This window comes from Cetorhinus maximus, chromosome 3 (assembly GCF_964194155.1).
Source record: "Cetorhinus maximus chromosome 3, sCetMax3.hap1.1, whole genome shotgun sequence".
NCBI classification, from domain to species: Eukaryota; Metazoa; Chordata; class Chondrichthyes; order Lamniformes; family Cetorhinidae; genus Cetorhinus; species Cetorhinus maximus.
The window spans coordinates 90,198,564-90,214,875 of record NC_135881.1 but is presented as its reverse complement, the minus strand read 5'-3'; the positions used below and the strand labels follow the sequence as shown (position 1 = coordinate 90,214,875).

General features: G+C 50.5%; 1 protein-coding gene across 1 annotated transcript in view; it reads right to left on the bottom strand.

Annotated features, from left to right (window-relative positions):
* Positions 1-16,312, bottom strand: part of epb41l4b (erythrocyte membrane protein band 4.1 like 4B) — a 211,454-nt gene that overhangs the window by 52,801 nt on the left and 142,341 nt on the right. Inside the window, exons 3-4 of the mRNA XM_078538663.1 lie at positions 6,397-6,439; positions 6,117-6,195 (exon numbers count right to left, since the gene is read on the bottom strand). Of these exons, the coding sequence (XP_078394789.1) occupies positions 6,117-6,195; positions 6,397-6,439 (122 nt within the window). The remainder of the gene's footprint in view (positions 1-6,116; positions 6,196-6,396; positions 6,440-16,312) is intronic.

Below are 16,312 nucleotides of genomic sequence, written 5' to 3'. Positions count from 1 at the left end.
TCTCTCCAACACACACCCCCTCCCTCTCTCCAACACACTCCACCCCTCCCTCTCTCCCCACACTCCTGCTCCCTCTCTCCCACACCAACCCCTCCCTCTCTCCCTCGCACTCCCCCCTTCCTCTCTCCCTCACACTCCCCCCTCCCTCTCTCCCTCACACTCCCCCCTCCCTCTCTCCCTCACACTCCCCCCTCCTCACCCCTCCCCCCTCCCTCTCTCCCTCACACTCCCCCCTCCCTCTCTCCCTCACACTCCCCCCTCCCTCTCTCTCTCACACTCCCCCCTCCCTCTCTCCCACACACTCCCTCCTCCCACACACTCCCCCCTCCCTCTCTCCCTCACACTCCCCCTCCCTCACACTCCCCCCTCCCTCTCTCCCTCACACTCCCCCCTCCATCTCTCCCACACACTCCCCCTCCCTCTCTCCAACACACTCCCCCTCCCTCTCTCCAACACACTCCCCCCTCCCTCTCTCCCTCACACTCCCCACTCCCTCTCTCCTCACACTCCCCCTCCCTCTGTCCCTCTCTCTCCCTCTCTCTCCCTCACATTCCTCCCTCCCTCTCTCCCCTCACATTCCCCCCTCCCTCTCTCCCTCGCACTGCCCTCTCCCTCTCTCCCTCACACTCCCCCCTCCCTCTCTCCCTCGCACTCCCCCCTCCCTCTCTCCCTCGCACTGCCCCCTCCCTCTCTCCCTCACACTCCCCCCTCCCTCTCCTCCCTCACACTCCCCCCTCCCTCACACTCCCCCCTCCCTCTCTCCCTCACCCTCCCCCTCCCTCTCTCCCTCCCCTCCCCCTCCTCTCCCTCTCTCCCTCACACCCGCCTCTCTATCTCACTATCAATATCAAGGGCAAACTCTCAGATTGATCTCCAGACGTCACCGAGACTTGACTTGACTCCCTCAGGTCTCATTTCTTCACCAGTGTATGTTGTCAGTTTAGTGTCCGAAACTTTCAAACTTAAAGGATGGGTTCTTTTATTCAAGTATCTGAATGTATGCTCTCCAATGACAGACACTGATGCCCCAGTATCAACTTCCATCTTAATGGGTTGCCCATTGGCTATAATGACTACTTGGATTGGCTTGGTTCTATCAAGGTTGTATAATGAATGGATGTCTGAATCTATTTCTTCTGGTTCTTCCATAAGATGAGTCACGATTTCTCCCTTTGTCTTAAAATGCTGTCTCAGCCTAACTCTGCAATTCTGCCTTATGTGACCATAGCAGTGGCAGAAAAAGCATTCAACTTACTTGAATTGTTGATCACCCACTGGATGCCTGGGTGCATTTCTCTCACTCATTTTGTGGGATTTCACTGTGTACTGCTGTTTTTTACCGATCTGTACATAGGGGGCGTTTCCCACCAAAGTGGGGTCCGATGTTTTTGCGCCTTTTGTAGCCAGTCTGCCCTGCCCTACCACTCTCTCTCCCCCTCTCTCACACGCTCCACCTTCTCTCTCTCTCTCTCTCTCGCGCGCGCGCTTCCCCTCTCTCTCACACGCGCTCCCCATCACTCCCCCTCTCTCACACCCACTCCCCCTCTCTCACACCCACTCCCCCTCTCTCACACCCACTCCCCCTCTCTCACACCCACTCCCCCTCTCTCACACGCACATACACACTCACCCCCTCTCTCAAACACACACACACACACACACACACACACACACTCCCCCTCTCTTTCTCTCTCACACACTCTCCCCACCCTCTCTCACCCTCTCGCTCTCTCTCACCCTCTCGCTCTCTCTCACCCTGTTAGACACACAGGTGCTTACCCCCCACTTACCCAGCCACCCACTCTCACCTACTCACCCTCACCCACTGACTCTTCCACTGTCACTGACCTACTCACCCTCACTCACTGACATGCCACCCTCACTCACCCAATGACGCACCCATCTTCAGTCACCAAATAGGCTGTGGGGGTAGGAGAGGTGCAATGAGAGTGGAAGAGGCCTGAGGCCCAGAGGTGCCCGAATGCGGGTAACCAACGAGGGGAACGCTGAGAGCCAGGGAGATGTGGAAACACAGCTGGAGCCAGGAGAACGCTGGAAGGACGGGCCGGGGGGTTGCATGGCCAGATCCGCACCGAGCTCTGTATGCCAAGAGGAAAATCGTGGTGAACAAAGACGCCGTGCGTGCTCCAGAGTTGTTGGTGTTCGCTGTTTCTCCAATCTCGGCCTGTTTCTCTTCCATGTGTGCTGCTGATAGGTTCAATAGAGAGCGCAGTGGGGGGTGGGCGGGGGTGAAGAGCGCGTGGGGAGGGGGTGAAGAGCGCGGGGGGTGAAGAGCGCGGGGGGAGGGGGTGAAGAGCGCGGGGGAGGGGGTGAAGAGCGTGGGGGGGAGGGGGTGAAGAGCGTGGGGGGAGGGGGTGAAGAGCGTGGGGGGGAGGGGGTGAAGAGCGTGGGGGGGAGGGGTGAAGAGCGTAGGGGGAGGGGTGAAGAGCGTAGGGGGAGGGGTGAAGAGTGCGGGGGAGGGGGTGAAGAGCACGGGGGGAGGGGGTGAAGAGCGCGGGGGGAGGGGGTGAAGAGCGCGGGGGGAGGGGGTGAAGAGCGCGGGGTGAGGGGGTGAAGAACGCGGGGGGAGGGGGTGAAGAGCGCAGGGGGAGGGGGTGAAGAGCGCAGGGGGAGGGGGTGAAGAGCGCAGGGGGAGGGGTGAAGAGTGCGGGGGGTGAAGAGCACATGGTGAGGGGGTGAAGAGCACGGGGGGTGAAGAGCACGGGGGTAGGGGGTGAAGAGCGCGGGGGGAGGGGGTGAAGAGCGCGGGGGAGGGGGTGAAGAGCGCGGGTGGAGGGGGTGAAGAGCGCGGGGGGAGGGGGTGAAGAGCGCGGGGGGAGGGGGTGAAGAGCGCGGGGGGAGGGGGTGAAGAGCGCGGGGGGAGGGGTGAAGAGCGCGGGGGGGGGCGAAGAGCGTGGGGGGAGGGGTGGACGAGCGCGGGGGGAGGGGTTGAAGAGCGCCGGGGGGAGGGGTTTTAGAGCGCAGGGGGCGAGGGGGTGAAGAGCGCGGGGGGGGGAGGGGGTGAAGAGCGCGGGGGGGAGGGGGTGAAGCGCGCGGGGGGGAGGGGGTGAAGAGCGCGGGGGGAGGGGGTGAAGAGCACGGGGGAGGGGGTGAAGAGCGCGGGGGGGGGACAAGGGGGTGAAGAGCGCGGGGGGGGAGGGGGTGAAGAGCGCGGGGGGAGGGGGTGGAGAGCGCGGGGGGAGGGGGTGAAGAGCGCGGGGGGGGAGGGGGTGAAGAGCGCGGGGGGGAGGGGGTGAAGAGCACAGGGGGGGCGAGGGAGTGAAGAGCACAGGGGGGCGAGGGGGTGAAGAGCACGGGGGGAGGGGGTGAAGAGCGCGGGGAGGGAGGGGTGAAGAGCGCGGGGGGAGGGGTGAAGAGCGCGGGGGAGGGGGTGAAAAGCGCAAGGGGAGGGGGTGAAGAGCACGGGGGGAGGGGGTGAAGAGCGCGGGGGGAGAGGGTGAAGAGCGCGGGGGGAGGGGATGAAGAGCGTTGGGGGGAGGGGGTGAAGAGCATTCGGGGGAAGGGGTGAAGAGCGCGTGGGGAGGGGGTGAAGAGCGCGGGGGTGAAGAGCGCGGGGGGAGGGGGTGAGGAGCGCGGGGGAGGGGGTGAAGAGCGCGGGGGAGGGGGGTGAAGAGCGCGGGGGAGGGGGGTGAAGAGCGCGGGGGGAGGGTGCGAAGAGCACGGGGATAGGGGGTGAAGAGCGCGGGGGGAGGGTGCGAAGAGCACGAGGGGAGGGGGTGAAGAGCGCTGGGGGAGGGGGTGAAGAGTGCTGGGGGAGGGGGTGAAGAGGGCAGGGGGAGGGGGTGAAGAGCGTGAGGGGAGGGGGTGAAGTGCGTTGGGGGAGGGGGTGAAGAGCGCCGGGGGAGGGGGTGAAGAGCGCGGGTGGAGGGGGTGAAGAGCGCGGGGGGAGGGGTTGAAGACCGCCGGGGGGGAGGGGGTGAAGAGTGCGGGGGGGAGGGGTGAAGAGCGCGGGGGGGAGGGGGTGAAGAGCGCGGGGGGGAGGGGGTGAAGAACGCAGGGGGCGAGGGGGTGAAGAGCGCGGGGGGGAGGGGGTGAAGAGCGCGGGGGGGAGGGGGTGAAGAGCGCGGGGGGAGGGGCTGAAGAGCCCGGGGGGAGGGGGTGAAGAGCGCAGGGTGAGGGGTGAAGAACGCGAGGGGGAGGGGATGAAGAGCGCGGGGGGGAGGGGGTGAAGAGCGCGGGGTGGGGGGGAGGGGATGAAGAGCGCGGGGGGAGGGGCTGAAGAGCACTGGAGGAGAGGGTGAAGAGCGCAGGGGGAGGTGGTGAGGAGCGCAGGGGGAGGGGTGAAGAGCACGGGGGGAGGGGGTAAAGAGCGCAGGGGGAGGTGTGAAGAGCGCAGGGGGGAGGGGGTGAAGAGCGCGGGGGGAGGGGGTGAAGAGCACTGGAGGAGAGGGTGAAGAGCGCAGGGGGAGGTGGTGAAGAGCGCAGGGGGAGGGGTGAAGAGCGCAGGGGGAGGGGGTGAAGAGCGCGGGGTGAGGGGTGAAGAACGCGAGGGGAGGGGCGAAGAGCGCGGGGGGAGGGGGTGAAGAGCGCGGGGGGAGGGGGTGAAGAGCGCGAGGGGAGGGGGTGAAGAGCGCGAGGTGAAGGGGTGAAGAGCGTGGGGGTGAAGAGCGCGGGGGGAAGGGGTGAAGAGCGTGGGGGAAGGGGGTGAAGAGCGCGGGGAGGAGGTGAAGAGCGTGGGGAGGAGGTGAAGAGCGTGGGGGAGGGGGTGAAGAGCGCGTGGGGGGAGGGGGTGAATAGCGTGGGGGGGAGGGGTTGAAGAGCGCGGGGGGAGGGGGTGAATAGCGCGGGGGGGAGGGGTTGAAGAGCGCGGGGGGTGAAGAGAACGGGGGGAGGGGTTGAAGAGCACAGGGGGAGGGGGTGAAGAGCGCGGGGGGGTGAAGAGCGCGGGGGAGGGGGTGAAGAGCATGGGGGGGGAGGGGGTGAAGAGCGCGGGGGAGGGGGTGAAGAGCGCGGGGGGGAGGGGGCGAAGAGCGCGGAGGGAAGGGGTGAAGAGCGTGGGGGGAGGGGGTGAAGAGCGCGGGGAGGAGGTGAAGAGCGTGGGGGAGGGGCTGAAGAATGCGGGGGGAGGGGGTGAAGAGCGCATGGGGGAGGGGATTAAGAGCGCGGGTGTGGAGGAGGTGAAGAGCGCGGGAGGAGGGGGCAAAGAGCGCGGGGGGGAGGGGGTGAATAGCGGGGGGGGAGGGGGTGAAGCGTGCGGGGGGGAGGGGGAGAAGAGCACGGGGGTAGGGGGTGAAGAGCGCGTGTGGGGTGGGGATTAAGAGCACGGGGGGAGGGGTGAAGAGCGCGGGGGGTGAAGAGCGCGGGGGAGGGGTGATGAGCGCAGGGGGGGTGAAGAGTGTATGGATGGCGGCAGCTTGAGGAGTGGGAAGTGTGGGTAGGAGTGTGTTGGGGGGAGGCAGTGTGCGGAGGCAAAGAGGGGAGGGGGAGAGAGAGCAAACGTATGCAAAAACCTGGGAAGTCTCAGAGAGAGTATGAGAAAGGGTGGAAAGAAATGTTGACAGGAGCCAGAGAAAGAGCCCAAGAGAGATGGGAAATAGCACGTGCAACAGAGCAAAAGACAGAGAAAGAGAGAGACAGGCTGATAATGAGTGAGAGAGTGTGATTTTTAAAAAAATTTGTTTCATTTTTGTATTAAAAGGTAACTGATACTAAAGCGGATAATGCTACTGGGTCCATTAACAGCCAGAAATTAAAATCTCGTTCTGTTTGAATATAATTTGGGTACGGTAACCTCTTGGTTATGGTACCTGACTAGAAATCTAGTGGTGATCTGGTCAAATCCCACCATGTCAAATTGGTTAATTGAATTCATTAAATTTAGTTATTTGTGAGTCGGCCTCAGAGGAAGTGAAATCTGCTGGAATGTGGTCAGAAATCCATCAAACTCCCTAATTACATACAAGAAAAGGAACCTGTCACCCATGCCTGGTCTGCCCTCCTGTGACTCCAGTCCCACAGTGCATAGTTGACCTTTAATGCTCTCCCAGCCACTATGCATTAAGTGTAGCCTTCCGCCCAGAACAAATATTTTTATGAAAAGGGTAAAATTGGCAGCTACTTGCTGTAATTAGCATTTCTACATCTTATATTCCTACCTTGTAAACTCCTCACGAAGATTGTTTGGTTCCGAGGAATAGAATTTTATTCTGAAGTGGAAACAGTAAGGAGGTCCAACTGAGAAAAATAGATTTATATATTAAGTATTTTCATATTAGGCAATGATTTTAAGTCAAATTTACCAAACGCTGTATTGCAAAATGATTTGTCATGTGCAGATAATACAGCATATTTATATTTTAGTGAAGCATCAAGGTCAATCCAAGAATTAAACAGTATTATAAAGCACACTACAACAAGTTAATTGTGTATACTTACTCTTTACTTGTTTCTTGATGGGTTTTGTAAAGTCTAACCAGTGCTGTTTAAATAAAAAGACAAGTTATTTTGAATGCCATTAAAAAGCCAGTATATGTGCAATTCTTTTAAAATAGTCTTAAATTCTCCTAAATTAGGATCAAAAACAAAAATTCCTTCACTGAGATTAGGGTTAATAATGAATTCTATTAAGGGCACCTATATATCTTGATGTACTGACAGACTGAGAATGGAGACACAGACATACTGAGGTGGTTTCCTAAGGGGAGGTGAGCTATACAATGAGATCACTGACAATAAAATGGGGATTTTTTCTGAAATAAAGCTTCAGCCAAGTGTCTTAACATTTGTACTAAACAGCAATTTTGAAAACTTGGATTTACTCCTCGAGCAAAGTCATTTAAAGTTTCCATGAGGTATATTTTTTTTAAACGATGTTCTTGGGGACAGCAGGAAATCCCTCAAACTCGATGCTGATTGTAAACTGCCTCTAAAACAACCTCCAGTCAACACACTACAGTCAGGAAAGTTTCTTACACAGACTGATGAGCATCTAGAATCTCTTTAAAATAGATTTGGGAAATCTTATAGCAATTTTTTATATACTTGTTCCAAAGCAGAGTTGGGTGTTTGATGGAGCAGGGGTGGTGTTGAGGGGGGAAAGAGGGGAGAACCTTGAGAACCTCGTTTAGTTAACTTTTCTCCAGGCAGGCTTTGGAAGCTCACTGAATGCCCTAGCCAATGAATTCTCCGGTGTGCATCTTAGGTGTTTTCAATGTTGTATTATTGGTAGCCTGAGTATTATTATTAGTAGTCCTCCAAAGTTGGTTTTCCAAAATAACATTGTTTCAGAGCTCACTCTGAACCCTTCCAAACTTAATTATTCATTCCATGTTTAAATCCAACTAATTGTCCTGCACCTTAGATTTGTTAATGGTATCTGTTATAGGTAATAAACATTTAGAAAACAGCATAGGAAGGAATAGCTGTTGAATTGGGTTCTATAGCCATAATGATACAAGCAGTTAGCAACATATTACAACCTGTAAATGGAGACAAAACTTTCTTGTACTCCGACCTGAGCTGAATATTGAGGAATCAAATTGAAAATTTGAAATAAGGATAAAAAGAGATGGGAAGGGACAATGAGGGTTGGGAATTATGATACGAACATATGAATTAGGAGCAGGAGTAGGCCAATCTGCCCCTCGAGCCTGCTCTGCCATTGAGTAAGATCATGGCTGATCTGAATGTAACCTCAACCCGTCATTCCTGCCTACCCCCCAATAACCTTTCACCCCCTTGTTAATCAAGAATCTAACCAGCTCTGCCTTAAAAATATTCAAAGACTCTGCTTCCACTGCCTTTTGAGGAAGAGAGTTCCAAAGACTCACAACCCTCAGAGAAAAAAATTCTCATCACTGTCATAAATGAGCGACCCCTTATTTTTAAACAGTGACCCCGAGTTCTAGATTCTCCCACAAGAGGAAACATCCTCTCCACACCCACCTTGTCAAGGCTCCTCAGGATCTTAAAGATTTCAATTGAGTCGTCTCTTACTCTTCTAAATTCCAGTGGATGCAAACCTAACCTGTCCAGCCTTTCCTCATAAGACAACCTGCCCATTGCTGGTATTAGTCTGGTAAACCTTCTCTAAACTGCTTCCAATGCATTTACATCTTTCTTTAAATAAGGAGACCTGTACTGTACACAATACTCCAGATGTGGTCTCACCAATGCCCTGTACAACTGAAGCATAACCTCCCTACTTTTGTAATCAATTCCCCTCACAATAAATGACAACATTCCATTAGCTTTCCTAATTACCTGCTGTACCTGCATACTAACCTTTTGTGATTCATACACTAGGGCACTCATATCCCTCTGAATCTCAGAGCTCTTCAATCTCTCACTATTTAGATAATAAGCTTCCAACCAAAATGAACGATTTCACATTTGCCCACATTATACTCCACTTGCCAGATCTTTGCCCACTCACTTAACCTATCCATGTCACTTTGTAGCCTCCTTACATCCTCTACAGAATTTACTTTCCTACCTATCTTTGTGTCATCAGCAAATTTAGCAACCATTCCTTCGGTCCTTTCATCCAAATCAGTTATATAAATTGTAAAAAGTTGAGGTCCCAGCATTGATCCCTGCGGCACACCACTTGTCACATCCTGCAAGCCAGAAAAAGACCCATTTATGCCAACTCTCTGCTTCCTGTTAGCTAACCAATTTTCTATCCATGCCAATACATTACCCTCGACATCATGAGCTTTTAGTTTCTGCAATAACCTTTGATGTGGCATTTGATCAAATGCCTCCTGGAAATCTAAGTACAGTACATCCACCGGTTCCCCTTTATCCATAGCACATGTGACTCTTTCAAAGAACTCCAATAAATTGGTTAAACATGATTTCAATTTTTCAAAACCATGTTGACTCTGCCTGATTGCGCAGGATTTTTCTAAGTGCCCTGCTATAACATCTTTAATAATAGCTCTGAACATTTTCTCTACAACAGATGTTAGGCTAACTGGCCTATAGTTTCATACTTCCTGTCTCCCTCCCTTTTTGAATAAAGGAGTTATATTTGCTACTTTCCAATCTAATGAAACCTTCCCCGAATCTAGGGAATTTTGGAAAATTAAAACCAGGAAAACAGTAGAGAAAAATGAAGATGAGTTTAAGTGACCTTTGAAGAAATAATAATACTACTCTGGTTATCCATAATGCAATCAAAACAGAAAATGTTGTAAATACTCAGCAATCAGGCAGCGTCTGTGGAGAGAAAGAATTAACATTTCAGGTTGTTGACCTTTCACCAGGACCAGCCATCGACCCGAAACATTAACTCTGTTTCTCTACACAGCTGCTGCCTGACCTGCTGAATATTTGCAGCATTTTTTGTTTTTATTTCAGATCTGCAGTATTTAATTTTTATACTAATAATATAACATTCAAAACACCTTAAGCAAACCAGACAGATCATTCACTGGATAGGTTATGAATGAATGGATATGTTGAATGAATACTTCACATCCGTCTTCACCCAAGAGAATGAGGATGAAGGTATCGAACTTGGGGAGAGAGACTGCGACGTTCTTAAGCAAATTGATACAGGGAGTGACAAGGTATTGGCAGGCTTAAAAGTGGACAAATCTCCAGGTCCAGATGAGTTGTGTCCCAGACTGCTGAGGGAGGCAAGGGAGGAGATCGCAGGGGCTCTGACCCAAATTTTTAATTCCTCTCCAGCCACGGGGGAGGAGCCAGAGGCCTGGAGAACAGCTAATGTGGTTCCGCTATTTAAGAAGGGTTGTACAGATAAGCCAGGGAACAACAGGCCAGTGAGTCTCACGTCAGTGGTAGGGAAACTATTGGGGAAAGTTCTGAAGGAGAGTATCTATCTCCACTTGGAGAGGCAAGGTTTGATCAGGGATAGTCAGCATGGCTTTGTCAGAGGGAGGTCATGCCTAACAAACTTGATTGAATTTTTTGAGCAGGTGACCAGGTGTGTAGATGAGGGTAGTGCAGTTGATGTAGTTTATATGGATTTCAGCAAAGCCTTTGACAAGGTCCCACATGGGAGACTTATAAAGAAGGCAAATGCACATGGGATACAGGGTAATTTGATAAGGTGGATTCAAAATTGGCTTAGTTGTAGGAGACAGAGGGTGATGCCAGAAGGATGCTTCAGTGACTGGAAACCAGTGTCCAGTGGTGTACCACAGGGATCCGTGCTCGGTCCCCTATTATTTGTCCTTTATATAAACGACATAGATGACTATGTGGGGGGCAGGAATAGTAAGTTTGTGGATGACACAAAGATTGGCCGGGTGGTTAACAGTGAAGTTGAGTGTCTTGTGCTACATGAAGATATAGATGGGATGGTCAAATGGGCAGATAAGTGGCAGATGGAATTTAACCCTGAAAAGTGCGAGGTGATATACTTTGGAAGGAGTAATTTGACAAGGAAGTATTCAATGAATGGCATGACACTAGGAAGTTCTGAGGAACAAAGGGACCTTGGCGTGTGTGTCCATAGATCTCTAAAGGTAGAGGGGCGTGTTAGTGTGGTGATGAAAAAGGCATATGGGACCCTTGCCTTTATCAATCGAGGCACAGATTACAAAAGTAGGGAGGTCATGTTGGAGTTGTATAGAACCTTAGTGAGGCCACAGCTGGAGTACTGTGTGCAGTTCTGGTCACCACTTTATAGGAAGGATGTGATTGCACTGGAGGGGGTGCAGAGGAGATTCACCAGGATGTTGCCCGGGATGAAACATTTAAATTATGAAGAGAGGTTGGATAGACTTGGGTTGTTTTCGTTGGAGCAGAGAAGACTGAGGGGCGACCTGATCGAGGTGTATACGATTATGAGGGGCATGGACAGGGTGGATAGGGAGCAGCTGTTCCCCTTAGTTGAAGGGTCAGTCACAAGGGGGCATAAGTTTAAGGTGAGGGGCAGGAAATTTAGTGCGGATGTGAGGAAAAACTTTTTTACCCAGAGGGTGAAGACAGTCTGGAATGCACTGCCTGGGAGGGTGGTGGAGGCGGGTTGCCTCACATCCTTTAAAAAGTACCTGGATGAGCACTTGGCACGTCATAACATTCAAGGCTATGGGCCAAGTGCTGGTAAATGGGATTAGGTAGGTAGGTCAGGTGTTTCTCACATGTCGGTGCAGACTCGATGGGCCAAAGGGCCTCTTCTGTACTGTGATTCTGTGAATTTCTAAATCCTGCCTGGGTGAAAGTTAGCATAAAATGTTCTTGAGAATTTCTCGAAATTTTCTAACTACCTCACAGGCTGCAATTACAATCTATAAGCTATTAAATATAGTTCATCTTTAAATGTACCTTGTTAAAAGACCCAAGAAAGCCACAAACCAGTCACAATAACAAAAAATTACTGAACTAGTTAAGCAGTGTGGGAAATACTTCTTGGAGAACCGTGAATCATCCTCCTAGACAGGAAACTAGTTGCAGGAACCTATGACTATCAACAGGTCACTCAAATTCATCTTCATTTTTCCCTATTGTTTCTACAATTCCACCACAATTCTCTTCTCTCCTCATCTCTTCCCACCTCCTCATCCTTATTTCAAACTTTCAACTTGTCTCCTAAATATTCAGCTCAGTCCTCCGAGTTCACTTTCCAGGCTCCTTTCATGTCCTCTCTGACCTGTCTTTTTATGTCCCAGGCTAAATTCGAATGATGTTGCAGGTGGCAGAGTAAACCCAGTCCTTGTAGCATGACAGATGGTGCCTTATATTCAACTGTGAAGTTTGCAGTGATATTACACCTCTTATTTCTCAAATGGAGGGGTCTTCCCTGGCTGTATGTTACTCAGAGGCCCAAGGAGAGGGGGCTGGGAAAGACAGAGTTTAAAAAAAAGTTATAAATAATGTTATAGGAATCACTACAGCAGAAAGACATGGCTGAGTTTAATAACCCAGAATGTGGAAGATCACAGGAACGACCCACATCCAATTACAACTCGCCAAACTTTATTCATTTTATGAAAAGATGTTGTACTGCCATGTACCACATGTAGATTTGTATTTAAAAATTCTAAATTGCATTATTAACTAGATAATAGAGAAAAGATCAGCTGGATCACTCCCAAGTCTCTGGACTCCCTTTGTTCCAAGTAGCACCCCAATGGCTCTAAGGGGATAAGGGTCACTCATATGCCTTGAAGATACACAACCCTCAAATTTTGCTGATACATGAGAGTTGTGCAAGTCTTATTGCAAGTTCCATACTCCAAAGGCAGCAAAAATTAATATCTCAAATGTTATAAAATGTGTAATATTATTTATTGTTTAATTTTTTTTATCTTGCAAGCTCTAGTAAACAAACCTGTTCCAAAGATGAGTCATATTGTACTCGAAACATGAACTCTGGTTCTCTCTCCACAGATGCTGCCAGATCTGCTGAGTTTTCCAGCATTTTCTGTTTTTATTATAGCGAGTGCTTTGATTTCTTTACATCTCTACGTAAAGTAGTTTTCACTCTGAAGATTTTGGATGCTACCTTCAAAACACTTCGTGAAATTAAAGTTTCAAATTATGGATAATATGGCTGAAATACATTTTAATATGTTTAATTTCCAAGCTCATGATTCATCAGCATTCCAAATACTGACAAAACATCAACGTATTTTACTGATGCTAGCATGCAGTTTTTCGAACACCACTCTTTCCATGTTGCGTTCCAAACTGCCCATTTTGAAATATTTACACATGTGTGGAAATGTGACAGGGAAATAGAAATGCAAACTAGTACAATGAAATTGGGAAAAAGGTCATTGGACTGAGCACTGACACAGCTCTGGGAACTAGATGGAACACAAGAAAGATTTCACTGCCTCCAACCTTGAATTATTCAAATAAAAGATTACTGCATTCAGTGATCTATACATACATATTTAAATAATGATTAACTAGAATGTTTAAAACAACAACTAAAGGAACAATGCAACCGTCTCAAAGGAAAACAAACACCAGGATCACAGGACAAGGCCAAGTTCTGACCCACTGGCTTACCGGATGCAACAATACCAAACAAATAACATTTAAATATGTGTTTTAAATTTAATGCCACACAGCTGTTCATCTTTAGGGGGCTGCATAGATGAGAATCAAATCGCTGAACTTTTTCAAGGTTCACACCAGTTTTCAACCTTTGCAAAACTGTATAGAGGGAAACTGATGATATTGACCATGCCAACCACCGATAGCACAAAACCTATACGTACATACGAATTAGGAAAAGGAGTAGGCCAGTCGGCCCCTTGAGCCTGCTCTACCATTTGATATGAACATGTCTGATCTGATTGTAGCCTGCTCTACTTTACATGCTTGTTGCTTTGGCAACACATCTCTCTTTTCAGTTCCGTACAACCTTATCAACTTGTTAGGAAAACGTTAGGTTATGCACTTTGGCAGGAAGAATAGAGGAGCTGAATATTATTTAAATGGAGAAATGGGATTTGGGAGTCCTTGTGCATGAATCCCAAAAAGCTAACATACAAGTTCAACAGGTAACAGGGAAGGCAAATGGAATAAAAGCAAAAAACTGCGGCTGCTGGAAATCCAAAACAAAAATAAAAATAAAAATACCTGGAAAAACTCAGCAGGTCTGACAGCATCTGTGGAGAGGAACACAGTTAACGTTTCGAGTCCATATGACTCTTCAATAGAACTAGGTAAAAATAGAAGAGAGGTGAAATATAAGCTGGTTAAAGGGGGGGAGGTGGGACAAGTAGAGCTGGATAGAGGGCCAGTGATAGGTGGAGGTAGCCAAAAGATGTCATAGACAAAAGGACAAAGAGGTGTTGAATGAATGTGCTAATTAAGGGTAGAAAGCAGGACAAGCAAGGTACAGATAGCCCTAGTGGGGGTGGGGTAAAGGAATCGAAATAGGCTAAAAGGTAGAGATAAAACAATGGATGGAAATACATTTAAAAATAATGGAAATAGGTGGGAAAAGAAAAAAATAAAAAAAAAGGGGGGGTATCGGAAAGGGGCTGGGGATGGAGGAGAGAGTTCATGATCTAAAATTGTTGAACTCAATATTCAGTCCAGAAGGCTGTAAAGTGCCTAGTCGGAAGATGAGGTGCTGTTCCTCCAGTTTGCGTTGAGCTTCACTGGAGCAATGCAGCAGGCCAAGGACAGACATATGGGCATGAGAGCAGGGTGGAGTGTTGAAATGGCAAGCGACAGGGAGGTCTGGGTCATGCTTGCGGACAGACCGAAGGTGTTCTGCGAAGCGGTCACCCAGTCTGTGTTTGATCTCTCCAATGTAGAGGAAACCGCATTGGGAGCAACGAATGCAGTAGACTAAATTGAGGGAAGTGCAAGTGAAATGCTGCTTCACTTGAAAGGAGTGTTTGGGCCCTTGGACGGTGAGGAGAGGGAAAGTAAAGGGGCAGGTGTTGCACCTTCTGCGGTTGCATGGGAAGGTGCCGTGGGAGGGCGTTGAGGTGTAGGGGGTGATGGAGGAGTGGACCAGGGTGTACCGGAGGGAATGATCCCTGTGGAATGCCGCCAGTGGGGGGTGAAGGGAAGATGTGTTTGGTGGTGGCGTCATGCTGGAGTTGGCGGAAATGGCGGAGGATGATCCTTTGAATGCGGAGGCTGGTGGGGTGATAAGTGAGGACAAGGGGGACCCTGTCATTTTTCTGGGAGGGAGAGGAAGGTGTGAGGGCGGATGCACGGGAGATGGGCCGGAAACGGTTGAGGGCCCTGTCAACCACCGTGGGTGGAAAACCTTGGTTAAGGAAGAAGGAAGACATGTCAGAGGAACTGTTTTTGAAAGTGGCATCATCAGAACAGATGCGACGGGGGCGAAGGAACTGAGAGAATGGGATGGAATCCTTACATGAAGCGGGGTGTGAGGAGCTGTAGTCGAGCCAGCTGTGGGATTCGGTAGGCTTGTAATGGATATTGGTGGACAGTCTATCACCAGAAATTGAGACAGAGAGGTCAAGGAAGGGAAGGGAGGTGTCAGAGATGGACCATGTGAAAATGATGGAAGGGTGGAAATTGGAAGCAAAGTTAATAAATTTTTCCAGGTCCAGACGAGTGCATGAAGCTGCACCAAAGCAATCATCGATGTACCGGAGAAAGAGTTGTGGGAGGGGGCCGGAGTAGGACTGCAACAAGGAATGTTCCACATACCCCATAAAGAGACAGGCATAACTGGGGCCCATGCAGGTACCCATAGCCACACCTTTTATTTGGAGGAAGTGAGAGGAGTTTAAGGAGAAATTGTTCAGTGAGAGAACAAGTTCAGCCAGACGGAGGAGAGTGGTGGTGGATGGGTTTTGTTCGGTCCTCTGTTCGAGCAAGAAGCGGCGAGCCATCAGACCATCCCGGTGGGGGATGGAGGTGTAGAGTGATTGGACGTCCATGGTGAAGAGGAGGCGGTTGGGGCCAGGGAACTGGAAATTGTTGATATGATGTGGGGTGTCAGAGGAATCACGGATGTAGGTGGGAAGGAACTGGACAAGGGAAGAGAGAATGGAGTCAAGATAGCAAGAAATGAGTTCCGTGGGGCAGGAACAGGCTGACACGATTGGTATGCCAGGACAGTCCTGTTTGTGGATTTTGGGTAGGAGGTAGAAGCGGGCCGTCCGAGGTTGGGAGACTATCAGATTGGAAGCTGTGGAAGGAAGATCTCCAGAGGAGATGAGGTCAGTAACAGTCCTGGAAACAATGGCTTGATGTTCAGTGGTGGGGTCGTGGTCCAGCGAGGTAGGAGGAAGTGTCTGCAAATGGAATGTTGGCCTTTATTTCAAAGGAAATGGAGTATAAAAATAGGGAAGTCTTGCTAAAACTATACAAGGCACTAGTTAGACCACACCTAGAATACTGCGAACAATTTTAGTCCCCTTATCTAAGGAATGACATACTGGCATTGGAGGCAGTCCAGAAAAGGTTCACTAAGTTGATCCTGGGTATGAAGGGATTTTCTTATGAAGAGAGGCTGAGTAGGTTGGGCCTGTCCTCATTGGAGTTTAGAAGAATGAGAGGTGACCTTATTGAAACGCATAGGGCAGGATTTTCCTGTTGGCGAGTGGGGCCCGCTCACCGACACGTAAAATGACGCATGGTGACGTTGAGCGGAACTCCCGACGTGATCGTGCCCCATTTAAATTTTCCAGTAGGCGGGCACACAGCAAAATCAGCTGTGTGCCCGCCAACCTGTCAATGGCCAATTGAGGCCATTGACGAGTCATTTAGTTAATTAATAGACCTTCCCGTCCAACGTTACAGTTGGTGGACATGCCAGGAGCCCCGGTGGGAATTAGAAGCATGAAATCTCATCCACGGTAAAATGGCGCCGCACGCCCGATCGGGGGCGCCCCTGTGTGCACCCGCCATTCAACTTCACCCCCAACGA